Genomic DNA, 22747 nt, shown 5'->3' on the forward strand with positions numbered 1-22747 from the left:
GAAATGATAATAGAGTAGTGTTTCGTCTGAATCAATATGCCCAAGTTCCTCCATAATATCGTCAATGTCGTGAATGGAAAAGGTGTCAATGTCTAGTAAATCAACATAATTTTGCTTGCCTATGATGTACTTTCTTCCAGGGAACTTTGTAAACTGTCCACCATGGTGTAATCGGACAGAGAATATCGTCGGATGTCCGACTGTATATTCACGGAAAGATTGGTTAGTCACATTTTTCTTTTTAAGTTACTAACTGATTGAGGGAGTAAACACTTACCATATCTACGAGCAACATCAATCTCGTCCATGGTAGCACGTATCCTCCAAGGCGCCATCGTCGTTTTCAAATGTAGGGTTCTTTCGATCAAGGGTTTTCAAAGGGTTTTCAAAGGTTTTGTCTGTGAAGCTTGTGTCTGATCACGTTGATCAACGATACGTCCTTTTTTTTCTTGGCGGTATAACATTGGATATGTGAAAAGACTTTTATACCCCCAACGTGCAAGGCACGTGGGGTGTCTAACGAAAACAATTGACGGAATGTGAGAATAAGGACTAAGCGGGTTACATAATTAAAAGTTGAGGACAGTCCGAGTTAGAAAAATAAGTTAGGGACCAAGCGTGTAATTTACACTAAACCACAGGGACCATTCGCGTAATTTACTCAAGATTTAAAAATGCATCATTTATAACAACTCTCTAGAAAACATTTATCGATGAAGTAGTGACGTTGTTAATGTAATATAACTTAATTAAAACTTCATTTTAAAATAAATTAGATGAGGTAAGAATAGAAATTAAAGAATAGAGAGAGTACCCTTTCAGAAACATCATGATATGTTCAAAACAGGTAAATCACCTACACTCTTCGAGTGAATGCCGACAGAAGAAAGAGAGAATATGATGACTTAATTTTCCAAAACCTTTTTTTAACAAAACTAGTCTACCTCTCTGATAAAAGAATCCTTTATAGCCACATGTCACTTTTCTAAACCCATTAAATGGCACATGTCATTCTTATATGATCCCTCAATTTTTATTTTCAGATCATATTCATCATCTCAATCTCAATTTGGATACAATTCATATCCCGAAAAATCAGCTAACAAATTTGAATTTCATTTATATTAGTCATTCAAAAAAATGTAGAATCCTAATTTCAAATTTAAACAAAGTTAGCGTAAGGTTTTTAGTTCCAAATTACTCTAACTTTGTTTAAATTTGAAATTAGAATTCTACTTTTTTTCAATGACTAATATAAATGAAATTCAAATTTGTTAGCTGATTTTTCGGGATATGACTTGTATCCAAATTGAGATTGAGATGATGAATATAAGCCGAAAATAAATATTGAGGAGTCATATGTCATGAGAATGACATGTGGCATTTAATGGGTTTAAAAAAGTGACACGTGGCTATAGTTGATTATTTTATTAAAGAGGTAGACTAGTTTTGTTAATAAAAGATTTTGGAAATTAAGTCATCATCTTCTCTCTTTCTTATGTCGGCACTCACTCGAAGAGTGTAAGTGATTTACCTGTTTTAATCATATCATGATGTTTCTAAAATGGTACTCTCTCTATTCTTTAATTTCTATTCTTACCTCGTCTAATTCATTTTAAAATGAAGTTTTAATTAAATTATATTACATTAACAACATCACTACTTCATCGATAAGTGTTTTCTAGAAAGTTGTTATAAATGATGCATTTTTAAATATTTTATTATTGAGTCTTAATCCCCAATATGTCTAGTTAATGAGAAATGTACAAATCTAGTTCATAGATGTTACTTAGGACCATAGCGAGAAGGGTTCGAATTCTTGATTCTTCGAACCGTAAAAACTTTAGACAAATGACATAACTCCAACAGAGAATCGAAATGATCATCCAAATCCAATGAAATACGGCTTTTAATGAGCACATAACATTTCATGGAGACAACTTGATAAAGCAAAAACAATAGCATTTGAGATTAATATGAAAAAAAAACACATTTTAGGTCTAAACTGGAAAAAAATACAAAATGTATGGTCTTTTATGAAAAAAATCAGTTAGTTTACCTGTTGGTGACCTGTTAGGGTCCGAAATAACAAGTTTCCAGTAAACTTTGGGTCTTTTTCGGAAAAACTAAAAGTTTTAGGTCTAAAAAGAAAAAAAAAATCAAAATATAAGGTTTTTTTTTAATGGAAAAAACCCTTTATTAATATGTTGTCACCACGTCGTGGTGAATACTCGACCATATTGTGGTCAATGCTCAAACGTGTCATCATCTAGATGAAGTGGCCACGTCGTGACATAAGGTTTTTCCCGAAACCTTATCTTTGAAATTCTTAAGTCTTCAACTGATCAAATCAGGAAAACGGATGTTACATAATCACTTGAATGAAAGGACACCGCACCACCCAAATACCTAGAAAGAGAGAGAGAGAGACCATCGCCACCATCTATGAACGGTCTTTTTGGGTGCCTATCAATATCTATCGTCAAAGCACTAGTGATTCTTCTCCTTGAGCCAACACCTTCAAACATACAAGAGAATCCTTACTAGTGTTTATCTTTTTGAAACAAATTGTGAAACGTAACGTACGTTATGTTTTAATTGAAACTTTTATTTGAAAAATTCTTGTATTTTCACAAATATTTAATTTCTAATTTGAACTATGGTTTTATATTTAAAAGGACAAATAAATATTTTGAACTAAAATAATGGAAACTTATTTCGGACCACACAAACATATTTCATTTATTTTGACAAGTAAAGAAAATAAGATTACGGAAGCAAAAAGCAAGAAAAAGATAAGAAAATGGAACGAAAAGGCGGCAAGGCCGGTGCCACTGTCACCGGATTTTTGCCTCAAATTCAACTTTTTTTTTAATTTTCTTTTCAACAGGCTTCATAATTGTTCCTCGTATATACGCCCTTTCAATCGCCATTGATGTATTCATACCCAAGAACTTGAAGCTTTTCTTCAAATCTCAAATCCTCAAAAAGTTGGAGAGAGAAAAAGCCCCCACCCCCACGTCAAGAATTAAAGAAAATAAAAATTCAGAAAACCAACCCATAAAACCAATTATTAACTTTCTTTTTTGCACTCCTTCCTCTTTCTCTCTCTATAATACTTTGCCAGCTCCGTTTTCGTCTTTCTGTCCTTCTGCCGTTTCATTCTCTCTAAAACCCAGTTCCTGATACTCTTTTTGAAGCCCGAAGCAGTCGAGATCTGAACACAGGTATGTTTGCTGTAATCGATTACTTGACCAACTGATTTCGCCCTAGATTTTCACTCCAGTTACTTAGATCTCTCGCTTCGTGTACTTAATTTTGCCATCAACTTATTTTCCTATTGTTTGGATCTTAAATTGATGATCCTCAACTTGAATTAACAGTTTGAGGGTCTCTTTGGCATGGATTATAGTTCGAATTGGGGGAATGATTTCTCTGTTGTTTTGATCTAGTGAGTTTTCTTCTTCTCGATATCGGTGCTTAAGATTTTCGATGGTTGATTAACATAATTGGTTGGATCTATCGATAGGTGCTAGAGAATTAGTATTTTATTATGGAGCTATGTTTTCAATGCACTATGTCTTCTAGGGTATAAAGTTGGTACATACATTTCGAAATCATATTTTTGCTTCAGATGGATTATGGTGTTGACCGTGCTTTGGACTCGTTCTTGATTTCTGGAGGATAAGTTTTCGAATAGTAATTCCATGGAATCAGGGAAAATTTGTTGCAGATAGAGTTAGACTGGTTATCAAGCCTGAAACTTTTTGGATAATTTACCCCGACCTTTTTTTATAGGAATCGAGTGTTAAACATGCCCAATATCAAGAAATCTTGTGTAGGGTTCGACAAATTCAAGAACATTTGGGGATTTTGATATCGAATGTGACAATACATGGCTTATGTGTTAGCTTGTTAATGATGCTTTTTGAAACTTACATTCTTTAGTTACTTTACTCTTGTTCGAGCTATCAAGTATGATGCTGCATCTTATTGATATTATGCAATTGATATTTTAAGATAATTGTTGGACATTTAATATGAAAGAACAATGTGTAGAGAGAGAATAATGGTTTAAATTTTTAGTTCTCATAGCTTACATAATCTAAAATTAATTACATTGTATATATTCAAATCAAATGACCTTGTGGTATTTAATCACATAATGCAAAAGGATGTTTACTTTTCTGTATATCAAATTATAAGTTACAAATCTTAGTATTCATGCTTAAACATGGGAGAAATGATGACATGATCTTGCGCATGATATTTATATTTCTGATGTCGAATCTACACAGTGCTTAAAATAGTAATATATTATCATAGTTGTATGCGATTTATAGACATTAAAATCAAGTACACGGTTGATAATGATAATTTCTTTTTCTAATTTCTTGTTAGGCGCTTACATAAATATTTTTCCCTTAATCATCATTTTGTTATTATTTAAACAATGTTTCTTTGATTATTTTGATAAATCCTTATAAAGTTTTGAAACCAAACAGATTTGTTTAAGTTTTAAATATTCCAGACCGGTTATCATCCATTTCTTTTCCTGTTATGAGTCGATAGTGAAACATTTTTATTAACATTACATTTTGGCATTATATATTAGTCTAAATTTAACTCAATTCAATGTAAATTTTTTTACATAATTATCTACTCCATTACAACAAATAATAAACAGTAGTCTCTAGAATCGGCATACAATTTCCTTAAAAGTATATTGTTGTAAGAAACATCATTTTGAATTGGATATGAAAACTCAACATTCCATATATTATGGTTTTTAAACCATCATTACCCGAGCAAACACACGAGCACATAGCTACTTATACTAAATGAAAGAAATACTTTTTTTCATCAATTCAGAGTTGTCAATCCTTCATTTTACAAGTATGCTAATGATTTTTCTATTTTTCCTTAGATCTTTGGAGTGATTTATTTATAAAGATTGCATCACAAGACTCTGTCTTTGTTTAAAGAAGAAGATACAATCAACAACTTTACATCATGTCTGGCTCTGCAAAAACTCTTGAACCTGCATTTCAAGGAGTTGGTCAAAGAGTGTATCCTTCTTCAATTTCTTTCTTTTAAACCATATAAAAGATTTTTTTTTTTTAATTTAATTTTTTAATTTTTATTAAATGTTCACTTAACACCTTATAGAGGGACTGAAATATGGAGAATCGAAAACTTTCAGCCAGTACCTTTGCCAAAGTCCAATTATGGAAAATTCTACTCTGGCGATTCATACATTGTATTGCAGGTGCTAATAATAATAATAATAATATCCAAAACTCTTTTTATTTTCCTTATATATATATTTATCTCAAAAAATTACTTCTTTTTTACACACTCATATATTTGTAGACTACTTCTGGGAAGGGAGGTGCTTACAATTATGACATACATTTCTGGTTGGGAAAAGATACTAGCCAGGTAAGTTATAAGTTATAAGTTATAAGTACAGGCTGCTATTTTTTGAATAATATAATGTTTTGTTAATTGGTGTTAATTTATGAAATAAATAAATCAGGATGAAGCTGGAACTGCAGCAATAAAAACGGTTGAACTTGATGCATGTCTAGGTGGTCGTGCAGTTCAATATAGGGAACTTCAAGGTCATGAATCTGATAAATTTTTATCATATTTTAAACCATGTATTATACCACTCGAGGGAGGTGTTGCATCTGGTTTTAAAGAGGTTGAAGAAGAAGAGTTTCAGACACGATTGTACACTTGTAAAGGAAAACGTGTTGTCAGATTGAAACAGGTCTGTAAAATTACCAAACTACCCTTAGATATAATATATTTATTTATTTGATTTTGATGATGGTTGTTTATTCAGGTTCCTTTCTCTCGATCCACATTGAACCATGATGATGTGTTTATCTTGGACACTAAAGATAAAATCTTTCAATTCAATGGGGCGAATTCGAATATACAAGAAAGGGCGAAAGCATTGGAAGTTATTCAGTTTTTGAAAGAGAAATATCATGAAGGGACATGTGATGTTGCAATTGTTGGTAAGTCAACATACATGATTATTAAATTAACATATGTTCTTTTTATGTCATATGTTGTTAGTAAATGAAAAACATTTTCAGATGATGGAAAGCTACAAGCGGAAGGGGACTCTGGTGAATTTTGGGTTATTTTTGGTGGGTTTGCTCCAATTGGCAAAAAGGTTGCAAGTGAAGATGATATAATTCCAGAAAAGACTTCTCCAAAACTTTATTGGTATAATTATAATATATATGATGAATGGATTAAATGGCATAAATGATGCTTATTTTTAATCGTCTTTTTTTTGCAGCATAAGTGAAGGTCAAATTAAGGATGTAGATGGTGAACTTTCCAAATCTTTATTGGAAAACAACAAATGTTATCTGCTGGATTGTGGTGCAGAGGTGTTTGTGTGGGTTGGAAGGGTAACACAAGTGGAGGAAAGAAAAACTGCCATGCAAGCTGCTGAGGTAAATCTAAATCTTTAAATTCAATTACTTTTTTTTGTTTTTTAAATTTATATATTAGTATTCTCATATTATTTGAAACATTTTTAGGAGTTTATTGTGAGCCAAAATCGGCCCAAAGCAACCCGTGTAACTCGACTTATTCAAGGGTACGAGACACATTCGTTCAAGTCAAACTTTGACTCATGGCCATCTGGTTCAGCACCTTCTGCTCCTGAAGAAAGTAGAGGAAAAGTAGCAGGTAAATAAAATAAACATATTCTTTGTTCACAATCTATTACTATAACACTAGTTGTAGTTATGGTGTTATTTTTGTATATTACTAGCTTTGTTAAAGCAACAAGGAGTTGGGCTGAAAGGGTTGGCTAAAAGTTCTACTGCAACCGAAGAAGTCCCACCTTTGCTTGAAGAAAATGGGAAAATTGAGGTGTGGAGGATTAGTGGCAATGCTAAAACCACAGTACCCAAAGAAGACATTGGCAAATTCTACAGTGGAGATTGCTACATTGTTCTTTACACTTACCATTCTAATGAAAAGAAAGAAGATTACTATTTGTGCTGTTGGATTGGCAAAGATAGCATCGAGGTAACCCTTGAAAACATTCAATTCAATTCATTTCTTCTTCTTCTTCTTCCTCCATCTGTGTACGTGTGTTGAAGTGACAATAACAAGAAGCAAATCTTGTAATAACATCAGGAGGACCAAAACATAGCTGCTCGATTGGCTACCACAATGTTCAATTCACTCAAGGGAAGACCAGTTCAGGGTCGTGTATTTCAAGGGAAAGAGCCTCCACAGTTTGTCGCCATCTTTCAGCCTATGGTTGTGTTAAAGGTAGGTAACATTTATAGTTTTTTCAAATATTTTGATTTTGCTGTGATATTAGATTCAGATGGAAAATGTTGTGTTATCAGGGTGGATTGAGCTCTGGATACAAGAACTCCATTGCAGACAAAGGATTGAATGATGAAACCTACACTTCAGATGGTGTAGCCCTAATTCAGATATCGGGAACTTCACCCCATAATAATAAAGCCGTTCAAGTAGATGCGGTATGATTGTGAGCCCCTTTTAAGTTATTGCGTGCGACTTGTTAAAATTAGGGCTAATGAAATATGTTTGTTTCAGGTGGCGACCTCATTGAATACTTATGAATGCTTTCTTCTTCAATCCGGTTCTTCATTGTTCACCTGGCATGGAAACCAGAGTAGTGTTGAGCAGCACAGCATAGCTGCAAAAATCGCTGAATTTTTGAAGGTACGATATGAAGTTTTTGATGATAAGTTTGAATCTTGTTTTTGGTTGACTTTTAACTTTATTTCGTCTTCTTGTCCAGCCTGGCGCCACTGTGAAATTTGCTAAAGAAGGAACTGAAAACTCAACTTTCTGGTTTGCCCTTGGAGGGAAACAAGGCTACACCAGTAAAAAAGCAGCGCAGGAATCCGTCAGAGATCCCCATTTATTTTCATTCTCTTTCCATAAAGGAAAGTTTGAGGTGAATTCTCAGCTTTTCATTTCCTATACAACACTCGTTTCAAAATGAAGATCTAAATCACGGTTTCTTCCAGATTGAGGAGATCTACAATTTTTCACAAGACGATCTGTTGACAGAAGATGTGCTCATCTTAGACACACACGCGGAGGTGTTCATATGGGTTGGTCAATCCGTTGACTCCAAAGAAAAGCAAAATGCGTTTGAAATTGGCCAGAAATACATCGACTTGGCTTCATCTCTTGATGGATTATCTCCATGTGTACCCTTATACAGAGTTACAGAAGGAAACGAACCTACCTTCTTCACAACATTCTTCTCATGGGACTCTGCAAAAGCTAATGTCCGTGTCCTTATTTTTCCATTATCATAGTAATTTTTTTTTTTTATCTAATAAACAATTAATTTAAAATACTAGTATTTCTTACCTTCTTCCTAGGCTCATGGGAACTCATTCCAGAAGAAGATTTTGCTACTGTTTGGATTTGGGGGAGGCCATGCTTCTGCTTCTGAGGTAAAGTTGGAACTCATCCTGCTTGTTGTTTATGGTTTTGTTTAAGGATTGTTTTTGGTATTTTATCTATCACAGGGTCAAGATAGGTCAAACGGGGGTCAAAGTGGGCCCACTCAAAGAGCTTCAGCATTAGCAGCATTAAACTCTGCTTTCAAATCATCTCCGACAAGCGCCAAATCATCATCAGCTTCACCAAAGGTACCGAGTCGGGGTTCACAGAGAGCAGCTGCTGTTGCTGCTTTATCTTCTGTTCTTACAGCTGAAAAGAAGGGTGCATCTGATGGTTCACCTGTCAGGCCCACCAGAAGTCCACCATCTGAAGGCGGCTCAGCCACCAAGGCTGAAGAAGGTTCTGATGGTTTGGAGAGTAATGAAGGTTCAGAAGTTACCATGGAAACATCTGAACCAGCAGTTCAAGAAACCAATGGAGGAGGAGAAGATTCAGCACCAAAGAATGATGAAAACGAATGTGAGAGTGTAGACAGTCAAAGCACTTTCAGTTATGAACAATTGAGGGCTAAATCCGAGAACCCGGTAACTGGTATCGACTTTAAGAGAAGAGAGGTTAGTTTTGTAATTTCACACAACTGTAAAGTCTATTTCGGGAATAAGTAACATTGTTGGTTTTTTGGTTTAGGCTTATCTGTCAGGTGAAGAGTTTGAGGGTGTGTTTGGAATGGCAAAAGAGGCGTTCTACAAGATACCAAAATGGAAGCAGGATATGCTGAAGAAGAAGGTGGATTTGTTCTAGGAATTGAAAACAGTGATGAATATGATTCTTTCAATTCTTAGTTTTTGATTGTGTTGGTGTTGTTATCAGTTATGATGCTGGTGGTTATAGGAGGAGTTAGTGATATAATGGCCTTGAGTAAAGAGTGATTTTTTTGCCTCTCTTTTGATGTTATGATTATATGGTTTGATTGCTGGATGTTAGATTTGATTGGGTATGTAATGTAATCTGGGTTTGAGTTTGTTTGTGGGATTACTTGCTATTTATTGTTGGAGAAAAAAAGTAAGACTGTAAATGTGATGTCATGTCATGTGATTGTTTGTATTTTGAATTCAGATATTAAGGGTTAAAAAAGTTTGTTGTTTGATATTTATCATATCATGTATGTCCTTTCTATTTGTCTTATGTACTTTTGCCATTTTGACACAACTTAATAACAGGATTTACACATGAATCTTTTTTTTTTTTTTTTTTTGACTTGGCAAACATAATAATGGGTTAAACATTTGATATGGAGGACATTTTTCACTTGATAAAAATGACTCGATGAGTGAAGCAGGAAATACCGACTTAATTTATTATGACATTTACAATGTACCTATGTAGTATTATTTCCTTTTTTCCACTGTTGAAACCGATGAATATTGTTTGTTGAAATATAAGAATAAAACTGTCGTTGTCTACCCAGTACCCACTTAGGCAAACATCATGTTGGTGTCTAAAGTACCACCGACCCATTACTTCATACCATATGCAAAAACAAAACCTCTCAAGTCACATCCATTACTATCACATAAAACCTAACTTATATTTTCATATGATTTGAGACCATATGTTTTTATTTCATCAATCTTGATGTGTTTTATGTAAAATTGGATTATAAGGAATGTTAAGTTGTTACATAGTTATATCATGACGATCACTACAAGCATGAAATCATAAACCAAAAAACCAAGAATATGGATGGAAACCTTTGTGGGAAAAACCAAAACGCACAAAAACCTGTAAATAAAATTGACAATGAGAAACGTATTACATTGCATAAAAGCTGATTAGGGGGGGAGGGGGAGTAACAGATAATGGAATGACTAGAAAGATTGTATCTATAGTATTGTAGAAGAGTCCTAAAGATCATAAAACTTTTTATTTTATTTTATTTAATTTTATTACATTTTCATTAAAATTTATAATTTTGAATTCATTAATCATTAGGTGGGTCGCATCCCACCCATGGCCCTTTCACCACTTTACAAGCCCAAACTTTTAAAATTAAAAATAGATGGTAAAACCGCCATTTTTACAAAAAAAAAAAAGTTAACGTCTTTTTTAAATAGTAGGTGTTAAAAAACCCTCTTCAAAAGACGGAAAACATTCAAATTCCATGAAATGACTAAATCCGAATTTTTCGTCAAATCAGCAACATGATGAAAACTCTGACTTACCCTATATCCCGATCAAGCATCTCTTAACGAGGGAATATATAACAAAGGACCAAAATGGTAAAGCAAAATGTATAAAATTAAAGGAATTTTTTAAAACCTTTTGACTACAATTGAAGTTTTTCTTATTGTGTAGCAGTTTTATTTTTCTACGCTTGATGATAAAAAAAGAAAAAGAAAATAGGAACAGTTTCTTTTGTGGTATTACGATTTACGCATGCACTCTTTTGACTATTCTTTTGTAGTGGACCACGTAGGAAACTTCTATATAGTGGACTCTTAAACCTTTCCAATTTTCTAAAACAATTTAGAATTTGAATAATTGTGTTTTTTTTAAATAGATGAAACAATAAAAACCACAAAACGCAAATAAGGTGTAAACCATAAAATTCGAATCTCCAAATTAACTCATTTTATTTCATTATAGTAAGTGATACATATCTCCTCTCCCTATACAATCTTCATTTCAAATTTCAAATTTCAAAATTCAAAATTTAAATCACATTTTAATTACATTAAATTAATAATATTAGAATAAAAATAAAATAAAATTTATACAAATTATAATAAAATGAAATTTATACAAATTATAAGATGATATATTTTATGTATTTATTTGAATAAACGATTATAATTATATATATATATATATATATATATATATATATATATATATATATATATATATATATATATATATATATAACTAAAAAAATATCTTTTAATTAATAAGTTATTTAAAATTATTAATTAATAATTTTGAGTTTTTACTTAGAAAGTTTAATTAATTTTCTAACCGTGGTTCCCACGGGTTATAAACTAGTTATATATATATTAAAGCACATGGATATTTTTAACATTATCTTTTTCAAATACATAGTTTTGGCACTTTACTTTTATTTCTTTACATTTTTGCGTTGACCTTTTTCAATTCATATGTTTTGTCACTTTTAACTTTTCACTATTCATACTTTTGCCACTATATTTTTATTTCCTTACACTTTTGCCTTAACCTTTTCCAATACATATTGTCTTCAGTGTTTTAGTTCACATATGATACCATATATCTTTATAAAAACAATTCATTCATTATATAGTTGTACAATACAACATTTTAAAACACCAATTGTTGTGTATGGAGAAAAATTATTGTGTACGGATCAGCTCCTTTGTGGGAATGGTGCCAAATATTTGGTTTGTTATTTGTTAAAAGAAATTACTTATATCTCTTTACTTCATTCGTAAATTTATGTATGCAACAACATATTACCACTTTGTTTATTATTGGAAAAAGATATAGCTAATGTTAGCGATAGAAATATAGTTTTTCTAATATTAAGTTACTAGTTGTGAAACCCGTATGTTATACGGGTTGGATAAAACAAAAAAAAAAAATTAAATATGAAGGTTTAAACAAAAATTTATTTAATTTTGAAATTTAAAATTTAAATTTTGAATTTAAAAGGAAACATATTCAATGGTATATGAGTTGTAATATTGTAATTTAATTGTTATTTTTAATTAAGGCAATTATTAATTGAGTTATAAATATGATGTGTTAATTAAGAAAAGATAAACAATGAGAAAATAACAAATGAAAAAGAAAATTATTCAAAATTACCAAAAAATGACATGTGTCCAAATTAATGAAAAAATGACATGTATCAAAATTATTTTCATTTATTAGGGAGAATAGTTAAAAAAATGTACGCGTAAAAGCGAGAAAGAGGCAGCTTCATAGAAGCACGAGAAAGGCTAAAATTAAACTTAATGCAGAAGCAGAAGCACAACCCCAACAAGAAAAGAAAGTTGTTCCACGTGCTTCTACTCATTCATATCATTTATTTCGGAGTCAAGTTAATTAACTTTACATATATATTCCATCCACCCACACTCATATATGTATATTAATAATAAAAGTTATTTAAATTCATTCACTTTATTAAGTTTATTTTTTTTTAGCTTTATGGAGTTTATTTGATTTAAATAATGATATTTTATAAACAAAAAATTCTAACAGTTTACCTTTGAACAATAGGTTTTTAAAACATTTGTCTTTTATTAGAAAAATAGTTTTTACTAATTTATGATATTAGCCCCTTTATTTAATTATATGTTAATGCACATTTTGTTCTATGTCTATGTTTATTATTTAAAATAAATATTTATTCAACTTATTAAGAACATTTATATATAATCTTATAAATGAATGATAATATGATAAAGAGTAAAATAATACTACGTATTAAATAGTAAAATATTCTATCAAATTTGTGAAAAAGGAAGAGTATTACAATTTACAAGAGGCGTAACAAAGCATGCACCAACGAGCAACCAGCCAATCAATGCAAGGGGACGTTAATGTTTTGCTGGCAAAATCATTATTTCACGGGCCAAGAATAAGATTTCTGATATTATATATATTACAAATAACAAATAATATAATATATAACATTTTTAATGTATATATGCTAAATGTTAGAAAAAATAATTTGTACCTTTTCATATAGTCTCTATTCACCAAAATAGTCAACAATCCGTGTAGACAGTGGAATCTATGGGAAATGAACAAATGTGCTTCATAATAACTGACTCAATTATATCCGTGTCGTTATTTTCACGCCATAAAATCGTCCGATTTGTCATTGCCGACTCAGTGAGTGACTTAGCTTCTCGTATTGACTCGGATGACGTCACCAGACGAATGGTCTTGAGGGTAAACTCGTTCATGGCGAGACGACTGAGCATACCTGACTCGGTGACTGAGTTCTTTCTTTTATTGTGTGGCTTGCTTGTGGTAGCTCTGACAATCTCCGTCAGCATTGCGGCGGACAACCGTCGGACTCCACGAACTCCACCCATTATGACGGCAGTGTTGATTGTATTTGTTTTTTGATGGGTATTCTCTGAGTTCTTAGGGCGGTGTCTGGCTGAGAGAGGTGGTAATGGTGGCGGTGTTGATGACAAGAAGACTGACTCGGGACTCTGATTTTTTACTCGGTTGAACGGGTCTCCGAGTAGTAAAACTTTCTTTACGTCAACCAGCATCACGTGCTTATAACTCCGGCGAACCCGCCCCAATATCATTGGATAAGACGCCCATCTTCGGAGACTCATCGGAACGTGGTCTACGAACCCGGATAACGAGTTTTCCGGATCAAGCTCGCCGACACCAAAGCCTACAACCGATCCATAACTTATCCGAGTTGACTCAATATGATCAGTTTCACCACAATCATGTAAACTCGAATTATTGGTCTTCAATTTTCCACCCCAGATTGGCTCTCCTTTCTCCCTTACCTTCTTGCCGGATTTCACGAACTGGGTGAGGTCGAAGCTCGCCGGAAAACCCAAAACTTTACTACCGTTGCACAGTTCTGCTTTGTACCTTCCCATGATTTTCAGGAAGAAGTCGTTCTCTTCCAGAATCACATCGTCAAAAGACTGCGGAGTTGAAATCGATGGGAATATAAATACAAGATCGGAATTTGAAGCTAAACCAGACCTGTGAAATGCTCTCAAGAACAATTTAAGATCTTTTGTTGTCACAGACTCTGTAACGTGGCAGAGAAGGAGGTTGTTCATGGCGATTGTTCCTCGTGTATACAGAGTGCCCAATCCTTGTAATGCACGTGAATTTGATCTGGGTGTAGTGTGAGAGTTGGGAAGACGAGATGATATGAAGTTGTTGTTGGGTTCGAAAGTTGAGAGAGTGAAGAGAAGGAGCATCAAGAAGATGAGCAGAGCACAAATGGAGATGGTGGATTGAGCTCTTCTGAGAATATGACTGGAATTCATGCGTTTGAAAAGGGTATTAACTGTGGGAAATCTGAATGGTGATAATGACGATGAAGGTGTGGAGGAGTTTAAATCTTGTTGATGTTCTTCAGGGAAGAAAACAAGGAATATATCCATTCCCCATCCCTCACCACCACCACCGCCGCCCCCGCCGCCGTCATTTTTCTTCCTGATTTTTCCGGTCAATACCATTTTCTCTAGATTCCGATACTCCTCTGTTTTGTAGAATTGGGTAGTTCTTTCTGATCCCCTCCGTGTGTGTTTATGTGATTTGAATGTGTTGGTGTCTGTGGAATAGAGTTTGTGTTATCTTCATGATTCTTTTCTCATTTTGGCATGAAATACCGACAAAGGATAGTAAGTGTCAACTTACCAAATTTAGTACAAGGTAAAATACTAAAATTCAATTTCCATTAAACAGCGGGTCGTAGGTCCAACTGTTGCACGGGTAGTTATTGACAATGTGTTGAGAGCGGGCAAAAGATGCAATGCACATTAAATTTTATTTAGTACTTTTATGTAAAAACATGTGAATAGTTGTTACACAACTTTTTTGTTATCATTATATTTCAACTTTTTATAATAAAAAGACAAAACTTCATAAATGATCCCTGTAGTTTTCGAAAATATCAAGTTTAATCCCTAAGTTCAAAAAACCTCACAGATGGTCTCTGTGGTTTCAAAACTTTTAACAAACATTCCCTTAACCACATAAAAAGACTAATATGCCCTTTCTATTTCTTTTTAGAATTAATTTTACCTAATCCTATTTTAAAAAAATAGAAAAACAAAATAAATAATTTATTGGGCCCACCTCTCTCTCTCTCTCTCTTGAAAGTCTTTGTCATCTTCTTCTATTCAATCCCCAACACACTTAATTTGACTGATAAAAAAACGGGCACTTCATTTACATCAGTTCTTAGCCCCAACAGCTTGATATTTAAACATCACCACTGCTCCACCCCTACTCCGCCATAGAACCACCTGTATCAAATGTGAATCACCAACGTTGGCCACCGTTTGTCAACCAACAACCCCCCTTTTCCCTCTCCTGCTCTGACAATCAATCCTAAAAGCAATAACACCAGCAGAAATCGAGCGAAGGCAGAAATCGAGGGAGGTTCTTCGATCCTCGTCTGATCGAGAAGGGAAAAGAAAGAATGGAAAACAACAGCAGGTGGGGGTGTTCGTGAGGAAAGAATCCGACGAACCAAGGTTGCCGACCTTGTTTCAGTTTCTCTCCTTCCTCCATCATTCTTCCCTATCGATCAACAACTCAAAACATTTCCTCGTTTGCAGTGGTCCTCAATTTTGGCTTCGATAAAGTGAGAGGAAGAAGAACCGATAAACTAGCGAGCTATTACAACTCCTCAGCCATCCTCACTTGGTTCTCCGTCACCTCCAACACCTCCTCTCTCCGTCTATTGTTGGTGATTTGAAGCCACAACTCCGATGAGTGAGCTATCAGCCGAGAAGGAGCTCATCGGAAAAACCGACTACTCTTCCCTCTTCAACCATTATAGACGCCCCCGCCTTTTCCCCCCTTGTGACTGTTTAACTACCATAGAACCACACTCCACCATCGGAGCTTCCTGATCGTAGCCTTCCATTCATGATTTTAGCTTCTCCAAACAGACGAAGACGGAGACCTGTTCCCTTAGCTCTCAACCGGAGATGATGCAAGTTAAAGCCTCAGAGGGTCGCTGGAGATCGACGACTCCGTCTCTCCTCACGATTTGAATGACCACCATCGGAACTTCTCATCACTTCCGATTTGTTCGTTCCTCCAAATACCCAAAACATATGAAGAAGATGATGTGTGTTTTTTATGTTTAGAGAGAGAGAGAGAGAGAGAGAGAGAGAGAGAGAGAGAGAGCATGTGGGCCCAATGAATTATTTATTTTGTCTTTTTTTTTAAAATAGGATTAGGTAAAATTAATTCTAAAAAGAAATAGAAAGGGCATATTAGTCTTTTTATGTGGCTAAGGGACTGTTTGTTAAAAGTTTTGAAACCACAGGGACCATCTGTAAGGTTTTTTGAACTTAGAGATTAAACTTGATATTTTCGAAAACCACAGGGACCATTTTTGAAGTTTTGTCTAATAAAAGTAAAACAATGAATATGACAAGGAAAAATTGAGATTTTATGTTTAATAACAACTCCTATATCTAAAATATATAGCAACTTATATGATTTTAGTTTCATGTGAAAATGAATTATAAACCCAAAGAAGTTTTCAAACCGTTCAAAAAACCCCAATTATGTTTTGTCTGTTCAAGAACACCCAACTAACTTAATATTTTGTCTAAAAAGCCCAACTAATTTACACTTCTAATTTATGGTCAACCGGCTAATGAAAGTCAACGAATGACATGGCTTATGACGTGTAATTAAATATCAGAAAATAACTTGTAAGACCAACAAAATTTCAAAACTGTTCACAAAACCCCAATCATGTTTTGTTGGTTGAAAAAAAAACCCAATGAACTTATACTTTTGTTCAATTCTCATTAGAGGCAACCAGATTCATTTCGTATACAACTAGTTGGCAAATGACATAACATTATATTTAATGACATGAAATAAAGAGATTAGAATTGCCCTTTATATATCGATTTAACCCTAAACTTTTTTTTTTTCTGGATGATCGTCCATTCTAGATGTCCAAATCCAAGAAGAGCGTCCACATCCACAAGGGTTTTCATCATCAAATATCTTCTTTGTAGATATTGAGTTGGACATCAACGATTGAGAGGAAGAATAAGAAGTAGCTATTACAAGAGTTCGAACACAGACATCGTTTATTTTTCTCTTCTCGAAACCCTAAATTGATATATAAAGCGTAATTCTAATCTGTTTATTTCATGTTATTAAATATAATGTCATGTCATTTGCCAACTAGTTGTATACATAATGAATCTGGTTGCCTCTAATGAGAATTGAACAAAAGCGTAAGTTCGTTTGGGTTTTTTTCAACAAACACAACATGATTGCGGTTTTATGAACGAATTTGAAACTTCGTTGGTCTTACAAGTCATTTTCTGATATTTAATTACACGTCATAAGCCATGTCATTCGTTGACTTTTATTAGCCAGTTGACCCTAAATGAGAAGTAAACAAAGTGTAAGTTAGTTGGGTTTTTTTAGACAAAATGTTAGTTCGTTGGGTTTTCATGAAAAGACAAAACATAATTGGGTTTTTTGAACGGTTTGAAAACTTCGTTGGGTTTATAAGTCATTTTCCCTTAGTTTAATTTGTGACGTGCCAACGATTCAATTGAATGGCCAAGCACATTTATAAAACACACAAAGTAAAAACAAAAGTTCAATGTGAATATTCTATAATAAAATTCAAGACCCTCTAAAAGCGAATTGTAAGGGAAATTTTTAAAGGAAAAGAAAATAAACTTCTTTCTATAACAGTGTAATTCGAAATTGATTAAGATAACATCCATAAAAAAATTTATAAACCAAACCTTAGTAGTAAAAACATAAGCCAATAAAATAATAAAAAACTAAAAAAATGTGAGAAAAATCTACTAGAAAACTTGAATAAAATTCTATGTCTCCCAGTTACATCGTAACATCTTGGCATCATATCCTCATTCAATCCACCACCTTAGGACAACCCACCAAACCCCAATCTAACTGACCATGCTTAGATACCATGGGCATAATATTCGAAAATCCCATATAAGAGGTAAAATTGTTAGCTCTTTATACATGTCCATTAGTGAGCCAAATGTTTGTTGAGACGCAATCATTATAAGCTTTAGCCATCATCGAGGGAAGTTGCACACTCTTTCGGGACATTGCTTGTCAATGACTACTTGATTCGCATGAGGTAGGGGTACATCCGCTCACCTCGTTTAAAAACAAGCTTGTATAAGGTATTCACTCCATTTAAGTAAAATGTGTTGGCATGACACTATATGTAACGACCAAAAATTTCAACCAATTTAAAATTTTCAAAAACAACCCGATTCCATTAAAGTTATTACAAAACGGTTTTCAATACAATTTATTTTAAGTATTCCCAGAATCTCATCACAACATAAACACGAGGAGCGGTACGATCACGCCTTCGCCTTGCCACGGTCTCCTGAAGAACCTGAAAAACATAAAGCTTAGTGAGATATCCCCAAAATACCAACCACATATACCATACACGCATAACATGCCATAACATATTCAATCACAGAACAGCCATGCACTTCGGGTCTACTGTGTGACTGGTCCGCCGCACCGGCCAACAGTCCACCTGGTCCACCCTCTAAGTCTAGCCATAAACCTCGAGTCTGCAGTGTGATTGGTCCGCCCTCACCGGGTCTTCAATCCACCTGGTCCACTCTCTGATTCTACAGTATGACTGGTCCGCCCGCACCGGACCTTCAGTCGGCCTGGTCCACTCTCCGAGCCTCGGCACGTCTGGGCCGCCCTCTTGGGGCCTACAGCCTATCCGGACCGCTCGCTGGGCCTTCGGGACAACCGGTCCGCCCTGGGTATCTTGGCCTACAGCACAAAGCAGGACCCGCCTCAACCCATCTCTAGTCCAAACAACCATATGCACATAAACATACAAACATATAACTATTCACAGTCAACAAGCCAATCAAACAGATCACATAACATATCATCATCCTAACCAGGATACCGACCTAACCGGTCACTAGCATAGCATCACCCTACATCTCAGAATACCGATCTCAATCAGGTCTCTAACACATACCATCCTAGCTACCAGGATGCAACATATCAAAGCATTAACATAACAACAAATACCCGGATCTCAATCCAATAAAGGGCCGGCCTTGGTGCCTTAGACCCTGTTGATATAGTGAGGATAACTCACCTCGAAACTGCCGACTGAACAGATAACCCAAGCTGCTCCGATTACTGATACGACCTCCACCATTGGACAACCACCAAGGCACTGAACTCAAAACAATATCCAACAATTACCAAAATGCCCCTGGAAATCACTGGTCAACCCTTGGTCAAAGTCAAAGTCAACCCCTGACTGACTCTACTCGCCGAGTCAACCCGATGACTCGCCGAGTCTCCATGCTCAGAATTCCCCCAATCCGCGACTCAACTCGACGAGTCACCCCGAGACTCGCTGAGACACACAACTCACCGAGTCATCCCTTGACTCACTGATTCATGGCTCAACCAGAAAAGATTGGGACTCTTCGACAAGACTCGCCGAGTCCAAGAACAAACTCGTCGAGTCTAAGGCCATCTTCAACCTACTCACCGAGTTGTTCTTCCAACTCGTCGAGTTCCAGGCCATCTTCAAGCAACTCGTCGAGTCTACCCATGTGACTCGCCGAGTACCACCGGTCTGAATCCATACAGAAGCATTCCAGGCCATGCAATTGATCCAAAACGTAGATCTAGCCTCCTACAACCCATCCATCACGTAAAGCGGCAAGCTTTACGTGAATCCAAAGAGATCTAGGCCTTTTACACTCTAGGGCTAGGGTTTGGGACAAATAGCTCCTTCAAACACTCATCAACAGGGACTTTTATGCATTCAAGCCTTTCTCCATTCCAGATTTGAGGTAGCAACCTCAGATCTAACCTCTAAACTCCGATACATCACAAGATATGTTTCCCTATAAACCCCAAAATGATGCATCTATAAGAATACAGCCCAAGAATGAGATAATACCTCAAGAAAAGAAGCCCCAACAGCAATGAAACCCGAATCTAAGCAAAACCCCTTGTTCCAAGCCTCCTAACCTTCAAGATTTCCTCAATAATCACTTCTTCAAGCCTCCAAATGCACTTTGATCCTCTCACACATGGCAACTAGGGTTTCTGGACTTAAGAGAGAGTAAAGAGGCTGGGGGAATGGATGTTATGTTCTTTATATAGGGCTCAATCCCGAGAATTAGGGTTTTCTTGACCCAGCACCAACTCACCGAGTCCAGCCGCCGACTCGCCGAGTTGGCCCCTTAACACGCGACCATAGTCGCGACTCTACTCGCCGAGTCCACCCATGGACTCGTCGAGTTGCCCTTATACATTTACATTTTAAACCCTGAACTAGCAACCCTGGATTCGGGATGTTACACTATACAAAAATAAAATAAGTAGAGTTAGGACACGAAACGAATGTTGACTCTTTTATAGCTACGCCAATATAGTTTTGTATCACTTGGTTTATATGAAATGCATGGCTAACTCGTATTATATAAACGACAAAAATCATTATGCTTAATCAAACACAAACTCACTAAGTCGTAGCTAGACTTAACAAATTCAATTTCTATGCAACTAAGAGATTTAGCATGGCTTGTAGTGACATTAAGGGTAATGGCGAGCCGGTGCATTTGGGATTCTAGAGATGGCCATTAGATATGCAACGCCATAATGGAAAATTCCCTACTTTGGATATATATATATATATATATATATATATATATATATATATATATATATATATATATATGTTACTGTGAGACCACTATATTTTGTGAGACAGGGAGACCAAATCTTGACCACTCATTTTGAATAATCAAAGGCTAATGTTAAATCAGATTAAACCATAAGGAACATAAAGCAGGCAGTGGCATTTTTGTAAATAAATGGAATTTTGGGATTAGAATAAGACACGGAGGGGAAGGAATGGAATTTTAGGTTCTTTTCCATTCAGCCCACAAAAAACACTCGGTGTTCTTCCTAAAAACCCGATGCGAACACTAAAACCCATTTGATCCAAATCTCGATCATCGACATCTTCTACTTCCTTCACAAATTTGTTTCAGATTAGTTATAAATCTAATTTGATATTCTGATTCGAGCTCCTTATTCTCATTCTACTTGAAATTCATCTTCCTCCCCAAGAACTCTTCACGAAAAAATGCTAAAAACATCCCTCCCGATTCCGTTTTGTTCGACAAATCTTCCATAATACATCGTGGTTTCGTCGATCTGAAGCGATTTCCGATCCAAATGTTGTTCAAGATTACATTTTGTTTCCCAAATATCTTGATAAAAACCCGATCTCTAAAGAAAAACCTAAGCTCGTATATACCTAAGCTCGATCGAGAATACATTTGTTTCCGATAAAAATCACCTTCCCAAATCTCTCGAGAAAAGCCCTATGAAATTGATTTAAAAATCTTCACCTGATTCAAAAAAATCAAATTTACCTTTCGGTTTAGATTTTGGATTTTGATTCTGATTATGAAGCTAGCGATTATGATTAGGATCATCAAAAACGGATTGATCAACACAATCTGGTAAGATAAAACTAATATGTCTTTTAGTTTGTTTTTTTATACAATTCTCTTTTCTATGAATCCATGGATTAAGTTTGAATCACTTGTAAAAACATAGTATTTTGTATTAAAGTTTGAATTTTGTTGTTGAAATAATACTAGTGTTATTATATTTGTTCTAATAAATGAAATTGTTTTACTGTATCAATGAAATTGATTACTGCAACAAGGGTTGGTGGAATATTCACTTAGGAGCATAGGTTTTATGGATAACAAAAATCTTGAAATATTGTGTTGCATGTATTTTTCAAAGCTTTACACACATACCATACGTAATCTCAAGATGGAAATATCTGAAGAAACAAAGGAATGGAGAAATTCCATTATAACGACTTTGACCACCATCATTTTGTGCATTCCTCATGTCATTCTCATATTGAATGTGAGTACCTAGTTAACTTGGGATAAATCACAGGTGGAGAATTCAACTAATATTTTTACTGATAATAACAATATGTAATTGAACACATGTGATCATTTTACAAAGATTCAAGTTACATATTGGTTATATTGGTTAATAAATAAAAGTCTATTGCCATAATGGCTAAAAAGTAAAGTACAATGTCTATATTAGTAGCAAGAGTAAAGTATGTTACTATTTTATGTAATTTTAAGTATTATGATATAACAATCTTATGGTTTCATAATTGATATGCTAGGTATTTTGATAAGATAAACCATATGTACTTCATAACTTGATTTTTTGTTGATTTTATTTAGATGATATAGGATTTTTTACACATTGAAGTCTAATTGTTTATCATTTTTTATAATATATAATACAAGTTTATACTTTATAATGCCAATCTTATGGAATTTTTGTGTTAACATTAATGTAACACATGTGATCATTTTATAGAGGTTCTATATATTTATTATATTGGTTAACCAATAAAAGTATGTTGTTATAATGGGTAAAAAGTAAAGTACAATGTTTATATTAATAGCAAGAGTAAATCATGTTGCTATTTTTTGTAATTCTAGGCATTATGATATGGCATGCTTAT

At 34.5% G+C, this 22747-nt stretch overlaps 2 protein-coding genes across 3 annotated transcripts; one reads left to right on the forward strand and one right to left on the reverse strand.

Moving 5' to 3' along the window:
• Positions 1-2799: 2799 nt before the first annotated feature.
• Positions 2800-9582, forward strand: LOC111885617 (villin-3). Its single transcript, XM_023881859.3, has 18 exons — positions 2800-3227; positions 4928-5069; positions 5170-5269; positions 5374-5442; positions 5540-5776; positions 5852-6029; positions 6111-6243; positions 6320-6479; positions 6567-6717; positions 6803-7062; positions 7174-7311; positions 7392-7529; positions 7606-7734; positions 7814-7972; positions 8046-8312; positions 8409-8483; positions 8559-9047; positions 9121-9582. Exons 2-18 carry the CDS (start codon positions 5014-5016, stop codon positions 9232-9234), a joined length of 2853 nt encoding a protein of 950 aa, XP_023737627.1. The 5' UTR covers positions 2800-3227; positions 4928-5013; the 3' UTR covers positions 9235-9582.
• Positions 9583-10090: 508 nt separating this feature from the next.
• On the reverse strand, positions 10091-14882 carry LOC111885619 (uncharacterized). Of its 2 annotated transcripts, none has more exons than XM_023881861.3 (2): positions 13151-14882; positions 10091-10215 (listed from the first exon to the last, which is right to left on the reverse strand). In XM_023881861.3, exon 1 carries the CDS (start codon positions 14640-14642, stop codon positions 13182-13184), a length of 1461 nt encoding a protein of 486 aa, XP_023737629.1. In that variant the 5' UTR covers positions 14643-14882; the 3' UTR covers positions 10091-10215; positions 13151-13181. The 2 variants fall into 2 exon arrangements, with proteins under 2 accessions (XP_023737629.1, XP_023737628.1); XM_023881860.3 differs by lacking the exon at positions 10091-10215 and adding an exon at positions 12903-13021.
• Positions 14883-22747: the final 7865 nt, after the last annotated feature.

This window comes from Lactuca sativa, chromosome 8 (assembly GCF_002870075.4).
Source record: "Lactuca sativa cultivar Salinas chromosome 8, Lsat_Salinas_v11, whole genome shotgun sequence".
NCBI classification, from domain to species: domain Eukaryota; kingdom Viridiplantae; phylum Streptophyta; class Magnoliopsida; order Asterales; family Asteraceae; genus Lactuca; species Lactuca sativa.